At 40.0% G+C, this 23,887-nt stretch overlaps 2 protein-coding genes across 6 annotated transcripts in view; both read left to right on the forward strand.

The window, feature by feature from the left end:
- The first annotated feature begins 533 nt into the window (after positions 1-533).
- gatm (glycine amidinotransferase (L-arginine:glycine amidinotransferase)) lies at positions 534-4,718 on the forward strand. Its single transcript, XM_008404545.2, has 9 exons — positions 534-675; positions 1,567-1,785; positions 1,875-2,070; positions 2,165-2,355; positions 2,518-2,655; positions 2,772-2,936; positions 3,047-3,110; positions 3,211-3,327; positions 3,426-4,718. The coding sequence occupies exons 1-9, from the start codon at positions 607-609 to the stop codon at positions 3,536-3,538; spliced, it is 1,272 nt and encodes a 423-aa protein (XP_008402767.1). The 5' UTR covers positions 534-606; the 3' UTR covers positions 3,539-4,718.
- Positions 4,719-12,082: 7,364 nt separating this feature from the next.
- The window catches only part of pde8a (phosphodiesterase 8A), a 58,093-nt gene continuing 46,288 nt past the window's right edge, over positions 12,083-23,887 (forward strand). For 2 of the 5 annotated variants that reach the window (XM_008404542.2, XM_008404544.2), the window contains exon 1: positions 12,084-13,649. In XM_008404542.2, the coding sequence (XP_008402764.1) occupies positions 13,497-13,649 (153 nt within the window). In that variant the 5' untranslated portion in view covers positions 12,084-13,496. Of the gene's footprint in view, positions 13,650-21,594; positions 21,695-23,672; positions 23,754-23,887 lie in introns of those variants that run through there. The other 3 variants (XM_008404540.2, XM_008404541.2, XM_008404543.2) reach the window with 3 other exon arrangements.

The raw sequence follows: 23,887 nt of genomic DNA on the forward strand, positions 1-23,887 counted from the left end.
AATACAAGGCGTCATCAGTCCTAAAGGAACACATGCAGGTCATCTTATACCAGCTGCTGTGTATTAGATTAAATATAATACGCAAAATATGTATTATGTTTGATTGATTTTTGTCATTTGTCAAGTTAATTCATTTGGGATTTGTGCTTTTTTTTATAGCATTATTCGTAGTCTGATACACGAAGATCCTTTAAACTCAAAGACTGATGGCAATCTTTGAGTTTAAAGCTAAACTCAAAGACTGCCATCAAACTTATAAAAACTTTGTTGCTTGCAAAACATCCTTGAACGCTCCACAGGCGCATCCAGAAACAGCCAGCCGAACCAAACCGGTTCTTCATCCATTTTCAGATGTCTTTGAAGCTTTGGACGCCAAAAGCCCAGTTGATAAGAATTTGCTGGCGTAAGGGATTGTGTTTCAGAAATGCTTTTTCTCAAGTCACGTTGCCTCACAACATGAAAAGCGACCAATGACCTCAGAGACACGTAGTCTCTGCTCCTATAAAGTTGGCTGCGAGCTGAAGCGTCTCCTTTCAATAGCAAACAGAGAGAGAGAAAGTTGGATCCGGTGCTGCCCTTTGGTTTCGCTCATTATTTCTGTGGACAATGCTGCGAGTCAGATGTCTGAGAGGAGGTAGCAGGGGGGCCGAGGCTGCCCATCTGATCGGAGCCATGGTTTGTATTCTGGTGGTTTTATGTTTTTTTTTCCCCTTTTTGTTGTAGTTGTTGTTGTTGTTGGTTTTATTTTTTTTTTCAGCAAAGAAAGAGAAATCATGCTTTTATTTCGTCTCACTGATCTTTTGTTTCAATGAAAACACAAGTCTTTAAAGGTGAATAAAGACATTTTGTTCGACTTTTTTCTTCATTACATCCAAGCTGATTGGGTTAAACTCAGGTTAATTGATTTATGGATGTGTTGGTTGTCTGCTCAACCCTTTAGATGTCTGGAAGTGCAAAACTAAAACAAGAAATGCACTGATCACTTCAAAGAAAGTAAAACAAGAAAGATTGGATTTTCCTGATGGGGCAGGGTATTTTCTTCCCTTTATTTTGCTTAGTCCCTGAGCGACAGCGAACAGCTGTCTCACAGCAGATGGCTCTCAAACTCTGTGACTCCGGAGCTGGTCTGGAGCCAGCAGGGCCAATACTGTAACCTCTATCTCTAAGAGATAAGGCTTCTTAATAACACGTGTACTTTGGCACCCAACCAATCTATCCACCTGAGATCAGTTTTCTTCGGTGTCTTGGAGCAGTTTCATCTTTGCTGTGTTTTTTTGATCCTCTTTTTTTTTTTTTGCTTTAAGCCGTGTTGTTTTAAAATTTTCTTCCAATTGTTTTAATTTTTCTTGCACCAAAATAAAACCAAGTTTATTGATAAATATGCTCATTTTGAAACAGCTTCCTTTTCTGGTTGGTCTAATGACCAACGACTGTATTTTAAAATCGAACAGTTGATGCATTTTCCACAAAAAAAAGATAATCTTTTTTTTTTTTTGCAAATATTTTCTCACAAATTATGTAATCCGAAGCCTGAGCCCAAAGCTGATCCATATTTTTCTCGCTCAGCTTGGCCGGTCAGTTGCAGGTTGGGTGCAGAGGACCTTCCAGAGCACTTCAAGTGCAGCAGCTGCTGCTCAACGCCAAGCAGCTGAAGAGGAACCTGTTACTGAGCCCATTCAGCAGGAGTGCCCCGTCTGCAGCTACAATGAATGGGACCCTCTTGAGGAGGTGATCGTGGGGCGAGCCGAAAACGCCCACGTGCCTCCGTTTACTGTGGAAGTGAAAGTAAGCGTCTCCTCTGACCCGTCAAACAAAGTGCAAATTGTAAAAGTGTGACAGTGATGTTAACTGTCCCGTCGTGACCGTCTGATCAGGCCAACACATACGAGAAGTACTGGCCCTTCTACCAGAAGCATGGGGGCCAGTCTTTTCCCGCGGACCACTTGAAAAAAGCTGTTGCTGAGATTGAAGAAATGTGCAATATCCTGCGTCACGAGGGCGTCGTTGTCAAGAGGCCAGAACCCATCGACTGGTCCGTCGAATACAAAACTCCAGACTTCACGTCCACAGGTGAAAAAAGCGTCGTGTAACGTTGACTGGTGCTACCATCATGATCTGACTGCTATTATCTGATAACAAGTGTGCATTGTTGAACATGTTGCAGGAATGTATGCTGCCATGCCGAGAGACATCCTCATGGTTGTCGGAAATGAAATTATAGAAGCTCCCATGGCCTGGAGGGCTCGGTTCTTTGAGTACCGTGCCTATAGGCCTCTGATCAAGGAGTACTTTAGAAAAGGTGCAAAGTGGACCACAGCTCCTAAGCCAACCATGGCTGATAACCTGTATGATCAGGTGAGGCACTCAAACATCAGGAGCAAGGCTGTTGGATCAGGTTCTTCATATTGCCTCTGAACTCTTTGCCCCGTGACGTTTATTGTCGTCGTACGTGAAGAGAGACCATGCTACACAGTTTAATTGCTCTGGTGTAAATCATTATTTTCTCCTGTTAACCAGGACTACCCCATCCTCACTGTGGAGGACAGACACAAGCTGGCTGCCCAGGGGAAGTTTGTGACCACGGAGCATGAGCCCTGCTTCGATGCTGCTGACTTCATTCGAGCCGGGAGGGACCTTTTCGTCCAGAGGAGTCAGGTTTGAAGCATTGCTCTCATCCCAAGCAGCACTGATTCAATCCACAGGGAATCAGAACTGAATGCACAGTTGGGTTAGGTCATGAGGCTTTTTCTCTGCATACTGCCCCGACGCAGGTTACAAATTACATGGGAATCGAGTGGATGAGGCGCCATCTGGCCCCAGATTACAAGGTGCACATCATCTCATTCAAGGATCCCAACCCCATGCACATTGATGCCACTTTTAACATCGTCGGCCCTGGATTGGTGTTGTCAAACCCTGATCGCCCATGTCGCCAGGTATTTTCAGAGAGAATACTCTGCTGCCCTCTTGTGGATGTGAAAATAAACTGTTCATGACAGTTCTCGATGTTGACCATTGCTATTTTCAATTTTTATCTGCACCTCAGATTGACATGTTCAAGAAAGCCGGTTGGACTGTTGTGAAACCTCCGACACCTTTGATTCCTGACGGTGTGTACTTCAGCTAAAGCTTGGTTTGAATGAAAAAAAAAAGTTTGTTTTTTTTGTTTTGTTTTGTTTTTTACTTAAAAAACCCCAAACTTTTCTGCAGATCATCCACTGTGGATGTCCTCCAAATGGCTGTCCATGAATGTGCTGATGCTGGATGAGAAACGCGTCATGGTTGACGCCAATGAAGGCACAATTCATAAAATGTTTGAAAACCTCGGTGAGTGCGACACTTTTAAATTATTCTGGTGTGTCTATTTACTTAAAACACACCAGAAAATTTAAAAAACCTAAATATATTGTTTTTGCTTCGAGCAGGTATCAAGACCATAAAGGTGAACATTCGCCATGCCAACTCACTTGGCGGTGGCTTCCACTGCTGGACAACCGATGTCCGCCGCCGTGGTAACCTGGAGTCCTACTTCCACTAGCCTCGCCAGAAAAAGGCAGTTTTTATTGAGCTTTAAAAACTAAAGCCTCAATCCGGAAGCTTCTTAGATACTTAAACATCACTAAAAAAAGATTGAGCTTACATCTGATCAAATCTGCTGTGTGCAAATCTGAAATCCTAACTTGGGAAATTTGTTTAAACCCATGTGTTTTTTGGGGGTTTTTGTTTTTGGTTCCACCAAAAGCTCCTCTCCGGATTGTGTCTTAATTGAACATTTATGAATGATTTTGGTCTGCTGGACCTTGAAGCGCCTTTGCAAACAGCTTTGTTAAGAGATAAACAGCACACACATGCTGAATAGCTGAATAGCAAGAATCTTTGGTTTATTTCAAACAGGAATCTCAATATTAACTGCATTTCTGGCCTGGCAGGCGTGAAGCTTACCCATCTAAAAGCCAATGCTTTGAGGACAAGGTACAATTTGGTATGCGAATGTCACTAAACGTGGGCACAGGAGGTTAGAAGCTACCTCTGTTTGAACACTCAGGGTGCTTTTCCTCATCCAGACCTTCTTTTCCTTGTATTCTCGCTAAAACTACTCGTAGGTGTAGGTGTCTGGAGCAAATGTCTCCTATATTATACGTCTTTTTCCTTTGATATCGATAATAAGACGAAGTAACATTTAAGAACCAAGGAAACTGCATAATGAAAAGCACCCTGAGGAATCACAACTCTACCTTTTTTCCAATATCTTTTATAAAGAAACATGTGTAAAACTTTTGGGTGATTCAAGACACCATTTTAATTTATCACATTTGTAGAAACATTGATTAAACTGAAAAACCTCTGCTCTTTTTATTGGATTTCCCAGCAATAAGTGTTTTTATATATTTTCGTAAAACTCCATGAGGTCCATATCAGATTTTGTATACCTTTTTCCTCTGCTGTTTTCTCCTGTTGCATATTTGAGCCAGTTACAGTACATGCTGCCAGTCTTTTTCCGCTGAGCTACTTATTTGTTTTAACAAAACTGAAAATGCATGAGGGTATAGTTGTTTCATTTTATGTGCTGCTTACGCAATTGAATGTCTTAAACTGCGTAAAATATTTTAGAGGAGATGAATTTGAGAGGAAATTTGGTTCAACAGAGTGATGCAAGTGATGTTTTTGTAGTATGTCATGACAGTAAAATGTAATTAAAAAGACTCAAGTTTCATTGATTTGGCTCTGGATTTTTTTTTATAAGGTTTAATTTACTTGTGAAAGGTAAAATAATAGTTATGTGTTACATTGTTTTGAGTGAGTTATGGTTGCAAAAATTAGCACTGAGCCATGTTTTAGAATTTGATGACAGGAAACTAAGTCTTTAAATATTTGTTTCATTTACTGCTTTAGGGATGATGGCTTCTTCCTCCCTGAGTGGCCATGGTAGGAAATGACTCATGTCACTGTGGATAATGTCACTTCCTTACTAGTTCTGCCAGCATTTTTACAAAGTTTGTAGCTTTTGTTCTGGAGTTGATTGCACCTCTCCCGCTAACATATCTTTCTGGACCACATAACGGTTTAAACTTACTTATAAAAATACCCAAAGAGATCATCTCTACTCATTTTCCATGATGTCACACAAGGAAGCAGTGGGTTCAATGAGTTGCCTTTAGACACATTCACTGCTGTGCCACCATTTAACATAAATGATATGATTGAACCAATCAGGAGCTTAGGAAGCAATGACATCATAATCAGAGCTTTCACAAATAGTTTAAAGAAACAGCAAAGTTAGGTTTGAATAAAATTACAAGAATAATCAGTAAAAATATATAATTATTCAGGCATTTAGCAAATATCAATATGTTTTAGTGATCCCAGTGGATTTAATAACAGAAACTGATTTAATGAGAAAGGAAATGATTATAAAGTGTATTCATATCTAGCTTCAACCCTATTTTCTTTGGAAAATGAAAAAAAATAAATAAATACTCAGTTCCCCCCATAGTGTCGTTGCTAAAAATGTAACAGGTTTTCAATAATAAAAATTACAAATGTTTAATAAATAATAAATATATATAGTAAATATTTTTATACCATAACCTCACACTGTAAAATTTAGACAAATTGAACCATCAGTTTAAATAAATAAATAAATGCAGTCTCTGGGGAAAATCCTCTCACCAATTTAGAAAGTTGATCGTTTTTGATAAGACATTCCCTCCCGTAAGGGTAGCTGTTATAAGAGCTTAACATTTCCCATTAAAATTTAGTAAAACGTTAACATGAAGCAGGGAAACATTGAAACTTCATAAACGAGTAGTGAATGGGCGTGGTCACACCTACAGGGGCTCTATACATCATCAAGCTGTCGATATGCTGCTTTGGTGATACGTATCTAGAGATTGTTCTGGCTGTTCTTCCATCCAGAACACCAGAAAAGGAACCGTCATAATCCCACAAGTTTCATATTTGCTAAATATTATGACATTGTTGTTTATTGATGTCACTGATGATGCATTTCATTCAAATCTGATCCAGATCCGACAGAAATCACCACTGTTACGTGGCCTGCCTTTAGTGTTTCTGTTGGTATTAATGATGTGCAAAAGTTATACGAATTAATTGTGATAAATAAGCACAAAGAATACCCCAAATAATACATTTAAAAAACTTTGGCTTAGACATTCTAAATCCAGTGATGTTTTTATTTGATTTTCAACAACTAGACAAAAGTAGATCTCTGCCAACATTATGATGGAGTACTGATGATTTGGATTTTATTCATATATTGCTTACCCAGTAGAGTATGCAACACATTACTGCAATTAAACTATGTAGATTTAGAAAGCCAAGTAACATAGTGCGCAATCAAGGCGGCTCATAGCAAAGTGGAGTAGTTTTGGGAAAAATAAAAGTGAAGAAGAAGAAGAGGAAGAATAAACATAAAATCAGCAAATGGAGGGAAGTGCAGCAGCAGAGTTTATCAGAAACAAACTACAGTTAAATTGTTAATGCAAAGGAGCAGAGAGCAGTGAAGTAAGATATTAAATTACATTCTCTGAAGAGAACAGTCACAAATGACCCCCCCCCCCCCAAAAAAAAAAAAAAGAAGCACGGGTAACTTTGCTTACAGCGCATGAAGCAAAATCTGTGGACATCAGCGCTTGTTATATTGAACAATTCTGTTTTAGGAACCAAAACACCTTTATCAGGATCATCATTCAGCACATACCAGGACAAGATAAGAGGGGAGAGAAAACGTACGACGCAGCTTTCTTTACAATGCTCTGCAGAGGGAACTCTAAATGTCCCCAAGTAGCAAATGCTTCACCAGTTCCTGAATATATTCCTCATGTAATTTATAAATTGTTTTCGGCACACGGGAAATCATAAGGCTGGAGTTAGCCTGAAACCATCCAGAAAAAAAGAAAAAAAAACTTGGTATGAAACTATTTCACCTAACTGTGGTGTGTTTATTTAATTTACAGCTTCAGATAATGCCATAATGTCATAAAACGGTGCTGTATAAATAACCTGACAGTTGTATGGATGTCTATGTGATAAAACATAAAGAGGAACAGTTAATGTACGTGCAGTTATGGCACTAGATTGACTACTTAAGAGACTGTTCCCAGGATGAACTCTGAGTTTAGCAAAACTGTCTTTTTTTTTCCTCTCAAACTTCTATCTGTATGTTTGGAATGAGGTTGAAAAGCCATCAGCCTTTAGATGCGTCTACTCTGAGGGTCGTTAAGATCAACACGCAAAATGTGTTGGATGTAATTTGCAGTGTCTCCACATATCATTATTTAACTGAAGCTTTTCTTTCTATAACGAAACTTTAAAATGTATCAGATTTTAAGAGAAATAGATAGTTATGTCTCAGAGGGACCTCCTCGCTCAAATTAACCTAAGAGGTCAGATGAATAAGGCCGTCTATCTTAAAAAGCACCGCTGACGTGCAATTCTGAGAAATAGCAGCACAGGAATCAGTCGATGTTAATAGAAAAATGACAACCCTGAGTGTTTCAGTCTCCTGAATATTGATGTCTTCTGTCCTTGTATAGGAATGTTGATTAAAGATGCAAATATTTTCAGGAGGAATGTTTTCTATAGTTGTACAGCACAATAATATTGATTATAATAGACTGTAGAACATCTGGGGAAAAGTCCATATTTTTCCGCATTATGGAAAGGTTGATTCAATACTAAGAAAGAAAAAGGTCATTTTCAAAAACAATCCATCCATCAACCCATCTGACTCATCTTTGCCTCAAATTAAGATTAGTTTGATGAGGTAGAAAATGTTAAAACACTAAAGACATGACGTGATTGCATGTTGAAATATTTCTGAAATTACAGTCGTCAATTAATTCCTCCCAAAAAACACAATTTTGAAGAAATAGTGTCCGTAAAGTTTTACAAATGCGGAGTGGGGAGGTCTAGAGCTTTGGCGCCTCCTAGTGGGAGAGTCAAATAAAGAGTAGGGTGGATCAAAATCAGATCCTAATTCCAGGAAAATAGATTAAAAACAAAAGAAAAGAAAAATACGACTTGAAAAGTATGTAATTCACAAATAACTAACAGGCTTTCTGTTTTTTGTTTGTTTGTTTTTTACTTTTTGTTGTACATTTTCATAACACTGACATTTTGAACAAAGCTATGAAAGTAACCCACTTTAAAACACTAAGAAATTCATAGAGAGGCAGAAAATGCTCTAAAGGTTTCTACTAATACTGTTCTGGAAGAATCTACAGGCACCAAGTTAAAATGTAACAGCTGATGGTACCTGTTTTACGCATGAAAAGAGGAGCTGCCAAGGACTTTTGGATCACCAGAGTGATAGTTAAGATTACTTATATAAAATTAAACTATTTTCTCCCTCTGACTTTTTCTCCTTGTTGGAAAAAGTCTATCTGACAGAATAAAAAGGGTTCAGACTCCTGCCACAATGTTTACTAGAGCCAGTAAAACTATAAATATGACATGAAACATGCTCCTTTTTGTCATCTGCTGTCTGCCCTCTTATGTCAGTGATCTGGATGTTCATAATGCAGAAACCATTTTTTTATTTTATACTTTTTTAAAAATCTTTCACTAAAATTATATAGTTTTCGTACTTTGCAGGGGTTTTTTAATCATACAAAACAAGATACTCAGCATATTTTCTACAATACAGCTGTAGAAAATATACTTTACAACCTCCTCTTGCTCTGATTAACCCTTAACTTGCTTGTCCAAACAAGAGGCGTCAGCTGCAGGTAAGATACTGCCTACCATTAACCGCGCACAAATCCATACTGAATAAAGCCATGCTTTAAAATGAGGTCAAAAAAGGGGAGGTTAGAACAAAACAAACAGATAATTTTTCTTTGAAGGGGCCCAATGAAAAGAACACCTTAATGAGACCATAAATAAATAAATATGTGAGATCGTTGTGTTTTTAGAGACCCATATTTCTTACAAAGGTTCAAATGATTACTCTCATTGTGATTTAGTTGGAATTATTTCTACTTCCTGTTCACAACACAACACAGAGGCTCTACACGTTTACTTTAAAAGGTGAGCAGCTGTTTGGTGCCTCAGGAATGTGATTCAAATTCCCCAAACATTGAAAATGACCAGACGGACAATGAAAGACTTTGGACACAAGCGATGCTTTGAGTGTTGTGTAGATAAAAGATGCCATCAGACGGACGGTAAACCAAACATAAACAAAGAAAAACAAAAAAAAACTGTCCTGCAGAGACTCTGTTGAAGAATGCAGCTGCACAAAGTACGGTGATAATAACAGATAGCGAAACACACATAAGTGACAGAAAAGCAAAGACAACGGTAAACATGTCATCCTCTCATGAATAGTGCAGCCGGCTTCACTGTAAGTTAAGAGGCAAAAAAAAAAAAGCCTGACCTGTCAGTGGATTCATTTATATCCTGCCTGCCAACCCTTTATTTAACATTTATTTAACATTTATATTGTTTGTTTAAGCTGGGGTGTTTTCTGTTTTATAGATGTCATAAATCACAAAGTTGGGTATTTTTAGTGGCTTTAAAGCTGCTTGAAAGCTCGGTTTGTACTAAAACCCTCACTCTAATAGAGTCGTGTGGTGTGTTCCTTTAAGTAGCAAAAAAGCCCCATCGCTGCTGGTACAAAAACCGAATGTTTCCAATAAATTACACTGAAGACTGGGAATACCGGGCACTTCTGCACAGCTCTGGGAGGCGTTCAGCCTCCCGAAGCTCCTGCAGCTTGACACATAAAGGTCAGTTAACATGTCATGGGGAGGAAACATGTGATGATGGTTAATCCCACTTTGACTTTGAAGCCTATAGGTTACAGAAGGGGGGAAAAATGCATTATTAAAAGTCAAGGTTTTGAGTTTCAAAAGGTGCTATTCAACAGAGTGGAGGAGTGTCTCTCATGAGAAGCTGTTATTGGTTGCTTCAGGTTAAAACGAGTCCTTTACTCAGCCAAATGTTGGCCTTAAAGAAATGCATGAATAAATGTTGCAGCATTTCTTTGATGGGCTTTTTTAATCTCCTTTTCTTCCTTTTGTATCTCTTTACCAGAATAGTATTTTTAACATCAGCAGTTTTACCCTCTGTAACCAAACCCCACACAGAGATCTGCACGTTCTGTCAAGGTTAAGTCGGATACTTATATTGTCTATTGCTTTTGTTTCACTTCAACAATAGCATCAAATGGCATGCGTGTTTACACAATTCTTTGTCAGTCAACTTTTCTGAAGTTGCCATGGCCACATTTATGGACATGTGGTCCAATTGAGTCACCTTATTCACACTCATCTTTTCAGCTTTTCTCTCAAATGTACTATATGGGACAGAGGTCAAGGCTTTGTGATGGCCACTCAAAAACTTTGACTTTGTTGTCTTTAACCTACTTTGTAAATAATTTGGTGGTCATTGTCCACAAGTCAATGTAAAGACAGTCAATACAGACAAATATTTTTTGTTTCATCCGACCCATGTCTCTAAAAATTAAGGTCTGAGAACATTTGCAAGCTATCCTCTGGATTTTTTATGTTGGGTTTTGACTTTGCTAAAGGATTCATTTGACTGTAGGCAATCACACTCTTCGAGCGGCTTCAAAGACTTTCGCTGCTGATCTGGGAATAATGGGTGTATTTTGAACTAAAATACATTAATCTAGGATCCAGAACCTGTCTCGATCATGAAAATATAGAATTCCTGGAGAATCCATCCATCCATTTTCTGTACACCCTTGTCCCTTAGTGGGGTTGGGAGGGGTGCTGGTGCCTATCTCCAGCTAACATTCCGGGTGAGAGGTGGCGTACACCCTGGACAGGTCGCCAGTCTGTTGCAGGGCAACACAGAGACAGACAGGACAAACAACCATGCACACACACACTCACCTGAGGAGAAATTAGAGAGACCAATTTAACTGACAGTCATGTTTTTGGACCATGGGAGGAAGCTGGAGTACCCGGAGAGAACCCACGCATGCACAAGGAGAACATACAAACTCCATGCAGAAAGACCCCAGGCTGGGAACTGAACTCAGGACCTGCTGCATGGTAACAATAAGTCAACAGCCATGCAGCCCCTTACCAGTTATTTTGGCATATTTAGATGTAGATATCTGGGGATGATGATCAGTCCCATTTCCTCTTTGAAGTGTTGAGTAGAAAGAACACATTTTTAAAGTCTTGAAAACGCAGTCGTTACTGGTTGCAGATAGTTAGGAATATTTATTTCTTGGGATGAACAGTTACTTGATTGTTGGGATCCATCAATAAATGTTACATCATAAAAACACAACAATACAAAGGTAATTATTAGAACTGGTAGCAGTATTATATTAAAGACATAAAGACATAGATTAGATACTGCACAAACGATTTATCATCTTAATATGTTTTTTTTTGTTTGTTTGTTTGTTTGTTTTTTTACCATTTCCAGCAAACGCTAAGGACTCTTATTGTGAAAGTATGCAGGAAGTTTGAGTTTTTACTATTGTAGCTCAAATGTATGGTTTCAACAGTGATTTTATTTCAAAAAAGCAACGACGACGTAAGGGTGCACCTAATTAGATTACAATTATAATCCAATTATAATTTATAATCTGTTGAATTCAGCTCCAGTGTGGTCTAATATTTTCTACATCATAATTCAAATAGTAAAACACGCCCCACTTCTAGGCTATCAATTAACATAAATATACTCAGCGGTCTTCAAATAGAAGTCTTTGTTTTTGTTTCTTTTCTTTACTTTTTTTTTTTTTTTTTTTTTTCTTAAATCAAATTTTATGAAACAAAAGTAGGTTCGTAGTACGTTTACTGACTGTTTACCACTCCAAAAATCCTTTTTGCGGCAAATAAATGGATGTAAACCTCACTAGATACGCACATTCCAGGTTCAGGAAGAAGCGAATCGCAGAAACATGTAAACAGCGTACCTGCAGCCAGCTCAGGGGCGGCGGGTGAGAGCGCTCTTCCTGCTTTCAAAGTTCCCACGGCACTCCGGGGACCACCCAGCGGCGCCGAGCGCGCCTCCCATTGGCTGCTCGCTCCTCATTTGCATTAACGTCAGTAAAGGCTGTAGGTCAATCCTTGCGGGTGCTTTTATTGGATGTGCCGCTGTCAAGCAGTGCTGAAGAATTGGAAGGGCAAACGCCAGAAAAGGCAGAGACAAGACAAACATTAAAATCAGCATTATGTAGCTCGATCCCGCCTTATGTCCGCTCGCGTCAAACTGAGATAATCCTGCCGTCACCGATTTTTAACATCTGAAACTTGTGGACACGGAGCGGGGATTTTTTTTTCCCCTTTCTTTTTTTAAGATTTTTTTCCTCCGAGTGCGTCTCTCTCTCTCTCTCTCTCTCTCTCTCTCTCTCTCTGTCTCTCTCTCAAGCGACTACATTCTCCAGAGGTGGTACCTCTTCATATTACAATCAAACAGCCTCTACATCTGTTTTTGTCAAGCTCCAGAATGAGAGGAAAAATCGCGGAGCCTGTAGCGAACTGCAGCCGGGTTTGGACCTCTTAAATCAGGCGGATCATCCTCCACCGGGGGAGCGGATGCCTGAATGGAGACTGCGAGCCATCCACCAGGATCTCCCCGCTTCCTAAATTGGTGAATTTGTGGGCTGACAAATGGAGTGTACTGTCGGGCTGCATGGCCTTGTGTTTCACCGACGGTGTTTGACATGGGAGCGACTGACCAGAATAACACTCCGCAGTGTGAATATTTCAGCCTGTTGATGATGAGCCGCTCAGGACTGGAGCAAAGTGTCGTGAGAATCGCTTTTCTGGCCCGTGTGCTGAGCTGAAGTGGACAACCAGACTGTTGAAGAAGACCAAAAAAAAAAAAAAAACCAACAACAAAAAGGCAATATTTTTGATGGCTCCGAGGTGGGGAAGGACGGATACACATGAAACCTTGGACATAAAAAATGGATAAAACTCATGCGTAAAGCTGATGAGGGAGGGGGGGTCTCAGGCCTACTTGATAGCAGTAGTGAAGTTGATGGGGGGGGTGGGGGGAGTGAGAAAATGATGATGTGGTACGAATTGAAGGCGAGAAGAAGAGCTGGAGTGAGGGATAAAATCCGTGGGGATCTTGGTAGCTGAAGAATAACGGAACCCAAGTTTCTCCAGGACAAGACAACTGCTTTCATTGAAGCTCTCCAATTAACTTCATGTGAAAAACAGGGAGAGGAAATCAGCTTCCTGGTTGAGGGGTGGGTGGGTGGGTGGGAAGGGGGGGTTAGATAGATATTTTATTCATGCCTTATGTTGGAGCAACTGGAGAACCGGCTTTCCTGTGGCCTAGATGTTATATACACACACACACATATGCATTTGTAGAGAAACAAATATTTTTGGAGAGAATTTTAACCTTTCGGAGGAAGAGTGGACCTTCAGAAACACACAGACAGGACGAATGACACTCTTGTAGCCTCAAAAGTAACGCACTTGGAAAGAAAAGAAGAAAAAAAGACAAAAAGGCTGAAGTGGGTTTGAAGCATGGGCTGTGCTTCAAGTATTCATATCTCTGATAGGGTGGTCTACCACAGTGGAAAAGAGTCTGAGGATTCCCACTCACCCCAGCAGACTAATACAACTCAGCATCAAGGAAATCCTGCCTCCGGACTACCCCTAAAACCCCCTAGCTGCAAGGTGAGACAACCTACATTCATTACGTTCACAGAGACAGGAGAGCGAGTGTGTGTGAGAGGGATTGAGTCAGAAGAAGTTTGCTTATGTGTGTGTGTGTTTGTTTGTGTTATAGACAGTTGAGTTGTTCAGTCTTTATTCTGGAAAGGCAAAAAAAAAACACACACAAAAAAACGAGTTTCTGTGCCGAAGGAACAAAAACAACCATGTCTGCAAACCACAGGAAGGACATTCTAGGAAAAAAAAAAAAAAGGATCCAGGTGGTTACTCAGCTTGCACATGACTGAATCAACTTTACTTCACTTTATTTTGACTCTTTTCAAACTTGAAAACACAGAAAACACAGTTTGGGATCTCAGAGGAAACAGGCCTTCATGCAAACTCTCCTGACGTTGTAGGCTCGTTTTTCTCCGACCCAACTATTGTTTTCTTTGTAGTTTCGGGAGGATGCAAACCATTGTTGCTGTTTTTTTGGGTTTTTTTTGCAGACGATCTAAGCATACCTGACATGTGTGATCCCAACACGGGAGTAGAGCATGGCCTGTACAGGGCCAAAAATCTAAGCAGAAAGCATCAACATCTATCCTCAAAACATGGTTCTCGTTCAGCTGATGCACCTTTGGCCTCTGATTCACCTCTCTTCCAGTTGTGCTCTGTTTTAATAGGCCTTCCTCCTCCACACTGAGAAAAGTTTCATGACTTAATAGCAAAATGTGTGTGTTTGCTTGTATACACTGACAAAATACTTTGTCTGGAGAAGATTTAGACGTTCTGGGATATTTTTTTGTTGCTGTTTTTATGTTGCACATGTCCTTCAAAACAACTGGAAGATTTATTTTCAATAATAAGAAACGAGTTTCATTTTTCTAGGAACTACAGGTACAAGTAGCTCACCTGAAATGCGATGAAGAGAAGCATCATCATCCCACCGAATAGAAACTGGGTAATTAGCCGTGATCAGACTGAGAGCCGTCATTGTGTCTGTGGAAGAAAAGCAGTGATATTTCCTGGACAAAGTCAAATCTAGCTTTTAATAATCACAATTTTGGGGCGAACCCCCCAAAAAAGTGTGAATTTGTTAAATTAGTTGCACATTAAGGGGTCCTCAGACGAACTTCAGACTTCTCAAAAGGCTCTATCAGGCCTGCATTTTGTGGCCAAGCGTCACCGTAGGACACAGCGAGAAAGAAGTCTGTGTAACAGATGCCCCTACGTCAGGACAGCCCACTGTGTGCCTTTGATTGAATTAGTTCCCTGATTGAGTTAGACTAATGGTATACACATCTCTACCAGCTGGAAATGGTTAATCCCTGTCCTGTAAGGTGTCGTTTTTAACATCCTCTCAGTTTTTTAGCTGCCCTTACCCCCCAACCCCACACACCCTATACGAAGAGAGATTCATACGCACCATAATACATGCAGGAAATCACATTACCACTGCTCTCATTACGAAAACCACGCGTCCATCGGCACACCGTGGCGACCAGGGTTTCAGTAACACAACCCCATGCTGATGCCGTCTGCTTGAGCTCTTTTGATTCCCTCTCTTAAATGTGATCAATAGCAGCCATTGATTGCTGTGGAATTGTTTGGCTGTGCCACATATCCACATAAATTTAATAAGGCCTTTTGCAACACAATGTTACTGGAAAAGCACTTGGCGATATTATTGGACAGCTCAACAGATGGCGCAGCTTTTATATGGAGATACTACGAGGTGACGGCAGAGAACACGTCTGAACTCCGTGTCAGATTAACGGAATTGTTGCAAGGGCACATTCGATTGTTTCCGTTTTTAATTTAAAAAAATTTTCATCAAACTATTTGAATGGCTATTCAGCAGATTTATCAGTAATGAGGACAATTAGTGCCTCAACTGGGGGTATCTCACGTTCAAGTGTTGATTTAAATCGGTGGCGTTTTTACCACCTATGTGCATCTCTGGGGTTGTAATAATAATTCACATTCACACAGCTGGCTGGATCAGCAAGAAGGTGCATAAATTTAGCGTGTTGTAAAGATGAATTCACCAGAGTTGTGCTGATTCTTGGCGCACACGCAGTTATTTATTTTATTCTGGGAGAGAAGGCGACAGGGAGATGACGTGCAGGCGCCTACAGTGTGAGAAAGATTCAATAGAAGTTTGGGAGTGTGATGTGAGTCTTTGTCAAGGGTACGTTACCATCTGTGCTGCTCTGGTGATGATAAGGCTCAAGTACAAGGTCCTGTGATAGTGGGCTTTTTCCCCTTTATGTGTGTGTGTGCGTGCGTGTGTGTTGGGCCGAACAGTCAGACAGAGAAAGACCTCAGCCAAACACAACACCATTTATCTGGCCTTGACTTTTCCAGTCGGATTGCCCCCAGTCAAGGAAAGTTGGTCTCCTGCCTGAACAACAAATGTAGAATCAGCTTTACCGCTATCCCTGGTGTAAATGAGAGGGGTCAATGAGAGGTGTGGTGTTTACGTGCATCTAAGCTGTAAGGCCTTCCCGCTTGATGTTTAATATCAGCTTATGGATTCGTCCATATTTTGTGTTTTTAATTGGATTCATGGCGATGCAGATTGAGGTTTTCTTAATTTACCATCAGTACACGAGTCCCCTTTTGTTTTACATTTTAGAGTACATCAAACATGAACATTTCCCAATAGATTTATTTTTGTAGTCTTAGCAATTGAATAAAATACTTTCAGTTAAAGTGACGCAAGTTCTCTGTCAGAGTGACAGTAAATACGTTACACACTTTATCGTCGGTCGTGTCCTGCATTAGTACTGAATATCTCTTTTTATTCTTATTTTTGTAATGAAAATCACATTTCTATTCAGTATGATACTTGACCTTAACTTTAACCTGAAAACACACCTGCACCAACATGGTATGCAGTGTCCCACACTGGTTTTCAGCATGAACATAAAAAGGAATGGGTCACATTGAAGTTTGTTGAGGCAACACAGATCACTGGACTCGAACAAAAGGGTGGTTTTTTTGTTGCCTTCTTTCAGAAGTAGAAATGGAAAGAGAACAAACGTGAGAAAGATTGCAGGACAATGTGCCATCAAGTGTTAAACTGGGTCCAGATGGCTGAGGCGTGGGTTGATATTATTGAAAATGTCAAATTATTATTATTATTTTTGACACATGCCATTCACTACCAAATGTTTTTCCTAAATCTTCATTTTATCTTGTCTACACCTTTAGCACCTGTTGCAAAAAAAAAAAGAAAAGAAGGTTGACATTACCGTATTTAACTGTAGGGTTGGTTTTTATGAGGGTGACCATTTTCTTCTCAACCAGTATGATCTTGACATGCCATCATAAAATAGAAATAGATGAAGTTGTTAAAAAAATATGTTACGGTTTGGTACATGAGTCGGTTTTTCGTTTTGGTCTGTACCGATACAGACCAATAGAAACGCTAACAAATGTAAATGGTGGTGGGCAGAGGGCCATGGTGGTGCCGGTTCGTGGCTACCTCACCTTTTGTCAACTGCCCCAGGTGTAGGGGCCTGTGGCTATGGTGTAGTACCTTCCCATGATCACAGTGTGAATGTGTGTGTAATGGGGAGAATGAATGAATGTAGTGTGAAATGAAAATTTTAGATTTTGTTTCACTTGTTTTGGCCAGGAAATAATCCTCAAAGAAACAGTAGACATAATTGTAGCATTTTATGACCAATTGACATTTTCCACTTTAAGCATTAACGGAAACCTATCCTCTGTAAACTGCTGAGTATAGACAAGCAACTTGGTCTTTACCTGCCTGGGTGCCATTATTCCCAATCATTCTTGCATTACTTTGATGAAATAGTTTTTAAATAATTGTATGCACTTAGCTGAAAGCATTAGATATTTGTACAGGCCTTTCTGGATGAGAGTGACATATTCTTTGAAAATGACCTCTGTTTATAACGGTTCTGTCTGGATGCATTTGCCATTATGCACCAATTAATCCAGATTAAACATTTAAGATAACACATTATCTGTTTCAGATCAAGCCATTGTTCAGTGAAGCTAGAAACCTTGACTACTGTTTAGCTATATCTAAGCCATAATTCTGAGTTAATTTAACCCACCTAGACCCCATAAGTTCCAAGGAACTCAAGTTTATTCTTTATCTGCTGGAAACCCCAAAATACTGCTCACTCAACATCCTCAAAGAGAGTCATTTGATCCATCTCACTTTTTAAAAGAGTATGTAGCAGATTATGATAATCCTTTGACCTGGGCAGCCTCACTGCATTTGTCAAGCTTTCTCTCCCACCGTGTCTGCATGCTTTCTCTGGCCAGTTGTGKTKKTGTGTGTGTGTGTGTGTGTGTGTGTGTGTGTGTGTGTGTGTGTGTGTGTGTGTGTGTGTGTGTGTGTGTGTGTKTAGTCTAAATTGAGAGTCATTGGGTAATTTATTCCAGACGAGGCCAAAGGCTTTGCATGGTGATGAATTAATCCACTGTGCTTTTTCTGCTGCTTGAGAAGACGCAGACTGATATTAGTTCTTTTCTTTCTCGCCTTATACAACTTTTTAAAGATCTGTCTTGATTTCATAGTTCCATTGTATTACTTTTGCTTTTTGGATTGACTTTTTTAAGGTTAACTCATAAATTTACACGTAAGCTACAGCTGTTCTTAAAGTCTGACTTTTGTAGGCGGGTAGGTTTTTGTCACTACCGGGGCAGCATCTCTTCGTGCACCCATATACAGTCATGGCCAAAAGTTTTAAGAATGACACAAATATTATATTTTCACATGATCTGCTGCCCTCTGGTTTTCATGTGTGTATGTCAGATGTTTTCATCACATACAGAAATACAATTGCAATCATATTATGAGTAACAAAAGCTTTTTGACAGTTTGAATGAGTTAATGCAGCAAGTCAATATTTGCAGTGTTGACCCCTCTTCTTCAGGACCTCTGCAATTCTCCCTGGCATGCTCTCAATCAACTTCTGGACCAAATCCTGACTGATAGCAGTCCATTCTTGCACAATCAATGCTTGCATTTTGTCAGAATTCCTAGGGTTTGGTTTGTTCACCCGTCTCTTGATGATTGACCACAAGTTTTCAATGGGATTAAGATCTGGGGAGTTTCCAGGCCATGGACCCAAAATCTCTATGTTTTCTTCTGAGTCAGTTAGTTATCACCTTTGCTGTATGGCAAGGTGATCCATCATGCTGGGAAAGGCATTGTTCATCACCAAACTGCTCTTGGACGGTTGGGAGAAGTTGCTCTCCGAGTACCATTCTTTATTCATGGCTGTGTTTTTAGGCAAGACTGTGAGAGAGCCGACTCCCTTGGCTGAGGAGCAACCCCACACATAAATGGTTTCAGGATGCTTTACAGTTGGCATGAGACATGACTGGTGGTAGCGCTCACCTCATCTTCTCCGAACAAGCTGTTTTCCAGAAGTCCCAAACAATCGGAAAGGGGATTCATCAGAGAAAATGACTTTACCCCAGTCCTCAGCAGTCCACTCCCTGTACTTTTTGCAGAATATCAGTCTGTTTTTGTCTTTACTTGACTAAAATTCTGGTCAAATGTGGAATTCAGGTTGGGGAGTGTGGGTCTGTTGGTATGGTACCAGATCTTTATCTTTCTGAGATGGCTGAGGGGATCATTGAACTTTTGTTGACTGCTGTTCCATGGATCTCGAGGAGGCTTAAATAAAGCTTGGTGGCCCGTCAGGCCTATAGTACACTGGGGGAAACCCTGGTATTTGGTGTTCTCATCTCAAATGAGATGGAGTTCACCGGAGTGGCTCCTTTTCTCAGATCCTGTTTTGTGGTATTCAAGGTTTAGTTGTGGAGAAGAAGGGATCTGATTTAGGAACCTCAAAGTCAGATATTTTCTTTTTTTTTGTGTGTGTGCAGATGATGTGGTTCAGTTAGATTCACCAGGCCATATCTTTCAGCATGCACAGCTAACTGTGCAGTGGCTGGGATGAAAGTCAGCCCCTTTAACTGAGGTCAGGGGCCTTTACTGCAGAAAGGTAGACTGCAGTTAGTTGAAATCTCTTCTTGTCGTGTTCTCGGGTGATGGTTGGACAAAGCGGACAGACAGATTTGAACCTCCTCTGCAGAAATATGAGCACTGCTCCGGTCTGTCATTGTGAAGAAAGAGCTGAACCAACAGAACGTTCTGCCAGCGTTCCAACCGGGCATGTTTCATTTGGAGGGGACTCTAGGGCAGATCCAGAACACACTGGAGAGGTCATATATCCCGTCTAGCCTCGGAATGCTTATCGATCCCCCACAATGGGCTGGGGAGTGTCTCTTGGGAAAAGAATTTCTTGGTTTGCCTGGTTTTCCTCCTGAATTTGTTAAACCTGCAACCTGATTTTGGATACACTAGAGGATAGAAATGGACAGAAACATTATGAACTTTAGGTAGTCTGCCAGTGTTTAGATGAATACAATGGTCCCCTGCCTTCAAAGGAAGTTTATGTTGAGGAAGTTAAAGTGTGGCTGACCACATGTGTAACTGTTCAGGTGTGAGCAATTCTGATTATTTCTCAAAAATGGCAAATGTCAACACTTAGTTGATCGTCTCATTCCACTTATTCAAATCAGCTGCAAAGGACTCACTAGTAGTCCTGTGGTACCATAATAACAACAGACTTCATATTGTACAACTTCATATGATGATGATGGTTGTATAATGGTGCTTGTTACAGTAAAACCATTTTTACCATAATTTTATTTTATTATTCTAAGACATGATGGATTCATTTTACAAGGACATGGCCAACTTTCATTTCAGAGTTAGAAGATAAACTCTGCTAATTGTTTGAGTACTGCTTTTGAAAGCATGTCCATTGGCTTCATTTGGACAAGTGTCTCTGTATTTGCTTTCTCCTTCAGAGTGTCTGCAAGGGCAATAAGTGGGGCGGAAAAGGGGTAATTTTTTTCTGCCTTGTCATTTATCTCCACTGGCACACGAGCAGAAGGAGTTGAGAGGAAGCAAGATGGGGCCCAGGGAGTGCCCACACTCCACTGATTGATGTAAAGGAGCTTATCTCGCTTGTTTGTACATGAGACGTCCAAGAGTTCACAGTTGAATGTTTCACACCAGCATTAATACATTTTCTTTCCCAGGACCCAGTCTACTCAATAGGCTGTCTCCTTTGACAGAGCGAGTCATCTTAGTATAACATGATAAATGCCTTTTTGTCACCCCTGTGTCTAGATAAAGTGGGTCTCTTTATCTCAAAGCCCTTGTTCACTTGTTGGGTACCAACTAGTTGAATGTACTTACCAAACAGACCCTCCTATTGTTTCCTGAACGGGTCTTAACAAATATGGCCTCATTCAAAGCTTCTGCTCCCCCCTCCAGGTTAAGAATTTAGTATCATAAGGTCAGCATGTGATAGATTCATGAGATTACAGAAATGGTATTCTTCCAAAACAAGACACTCCAAGTGTTTGCTTTGTACCAGCAATGTCTGTTCGAGCTCACAGGATCAGCCACAGCATTAAAACCAAACAGGTTGCACAGTGTATGGCTACTAAAGAACCCCAAGACAGTTTGAATCAGGGAGGGAGTCCTGTGTTTAAGCACCGCCAAATCAACATCATCGTAAGATAATCAATCACCCTCCATAGATCCCACTCTGAATTACAGTACATATAATGTATAATTTTTTTATGTTGCCTAATGTTTGGGGATTTTTCTCATTGAGAGTGTTGTATTAAAATAAATCCCTGTATTTGATTCACCTCCTCCTGTCTTTTGGTTAAATAAGATATTAAAGAAAACTGATTTATCTAGTTCAGGCAAAGTATTAACATTATTTAATTGATATTATAAAATTATTTAGTTAAGTTTATTTATCATTCTATGTTTCAAGTATTTTTTTAATCACTTTTACCTTATCAAAATAGAAATTCCTTTTTTTTCTGCCATCCAAATTACACAAAACCAAATATGCAAATTAGACAATGACGTCATCTAGCAACTTCTCACCAATAAGCTACTTTTCTAGGCGAGGACTTGGCAACAGTGAAGCAGGTCAGGAGAATTTTTCTGAACAATGGATATTCGTAAGATTTTCAAGAAAGTAAGTATTAATCATCACTGCTGGTAGTAACAATTAGCTAGTTCAGTCCCCAGCTAACAGCATAAAGGACCGTCTAATAAACGAGCCACATGCTCCCGGTTTGACAAATACAAACTCCGTACGAGAGAAAGTTAGTTCCCGCTCTAAAAGATCGCTGCTACTTCGCTAACTAGCTCGTCTACTTTAGGTCTTGGTTGTTTAATATTTCCTTTTGGAGAATCATATATATTTTTTCACTTTGCACATGCGTCCTTGCACACCGTGAAACGGGTTCTGAGCTCATTTTAGGCTTTCCACCCGTCCTGTTCAATATGGAATCGTCCTTTATTTGGCAGTTAAATGTTGCTTCAGTATAGAACAGATGGGATTTGTTCCGTATTTGATTTTTTTTTTTTTTATATAAATGTTCAACAGACAAAGATCAAAATAAAACACATTGAATATTAAAGCCGACAAAATTGTCGTGGCGGGACCTACGAAGGGTCCACGGGCCAACACGGACCGGTGCTGCTTGGTTTCGCTGCTGTGACAGTTGCCTAGAGACCGACGTGACGCAGCCGAAGTGAGCTGCCCTTAGTACCTGCGTTTAAAAAAAAAAAAAAAAATGTCCACCCCATATCTCACCACGTCCTTAGAAGCAAAAACTCTTGCAAAGATACAGACGTGAGTGGGAAGATGGGCTGAACAGTGTCAGTGAGGATGAATACAAGGCATTAAAACAAATAAACAAAAAAGATGTCGGCGATATTCAGTGGCGCGAGGTGGCTGTCTGGTATCGTAAAAGCTCAGAAGAGCCAAGCATCGATTCGGTGTGACTTCTTCATTTCTCAGTCGTCTCCTGAGGCTGATTTATCACAGAACATTATGTTCTGATTGAATCGGTTTTCTGTTGCGCTGTTAGTATAATACTGTGGTTTTCTTAATTGTTTAGGACGTTGAGTTTGAATAATGATCTATATAAATGACATTAGCACATATAAAATAAGTGACAATTTAAAGAACATGTCATGCTAATAGATTAAAAATAAAGAGATAAATATTACGAAGGAAAAATGTTTCTTGTTAAAATGTTTATGCAGTTTCTAGAAGAAGTGTGATTGTGCTTTCTCTGTGTTTTATTTAATAAGGGAGTGGGAGCAGTTCTTTGGCAACACACTTTGTAGTTTACTTGAGTACATTTTTTGATTACTCTGCCCACTGTGAGTAACTTCACTCAATAGAAAAAACATCCTCTCCTCAAAAATGGACCAGACACAAACCCACTGTCCATGGACAGTTCTAGACACAGACCAATACTTGTAATGTTAATATTCACTGGCAACGAAACCACAGCTTGCTGTTCCCTTAGATCAATTAAAATTTTTGCCTTCCCAATTGTACTTTTGCCATGAATTCAAAATGAAGGTGGCAAACCTAGCCCACTTGGTGTAAATATGGCCTTGAACCAGCTTCCAACTAATTCTATTTGCGTATATTATTATTTCAAATTAGACTTTAAGTACCAGAATTTCCACATTACTTTATATTTTATATTTTTTGGCATAAATTTAAAATATTAAATCAGATCAACTGCTTAGTACTTGAATACCCATTTTACCAAATATGTTTTTTAGGCTCGTTTAATTGCTTGGACAGTTACTTTCTAGTTCTGTTTGAGTAAAAACACGTTGAAGTTGTACTACTCTTACCGGAGTAGTGAATGATTGCTTTCTTGACCACTCTTTTACAAGAAAAGCACAAAATAAAAAGCAGACCCCTGCTGAGGGCACCCCAGCCCCTGAGAGGCGGGCAACTCAGGCCGTGGTGGTCATGGCCTTGAGGAGCTGCGGTGGGCTTCCATTATTTTCATTTCTGAAAGGTGGCGACACTAGTTCCTTCACGTCTCATTATGGCCACTTGATGAATAATAATATGTAATCATGGTAATAATGATGATAATAATAACAATAACGACTTGACCGTCCCTATTGACCTGTAGGAGTCAGGACAGAAGAAAATACCGAGTGAGTCAGGACACAGGACAAGCGAGCAGCAGAGTGGAGAAACCACATCTGGGAAGGTGAGTCTAAGTCAAAGGGTCTCTATTGCTGGGATAGGGTTAGACTAGCCTCCAAGTACCTGCTGGTCGGTGGTATGGTCTAAATATAGTGACAATATTCACTGAAATTGCTTAAAAATTGAGTATATATATTT

This window comes from Poecilia reticulata, linkage group LG3 (genome assembly GCF_000633615.1).
Source record: "Poecilia reticulata strain Guanapo linkage group LG3, Guppy_female_1.0+MT, whole genome shotgun sequence".
In the NCBI taxonomy this organism is placed as follows: Eukaryota; Metazoa; Chordata; class Actinopteri; order Cyprinodontiformes; family Poeciliidae; genus Poecilia; species Poecilia reticulata.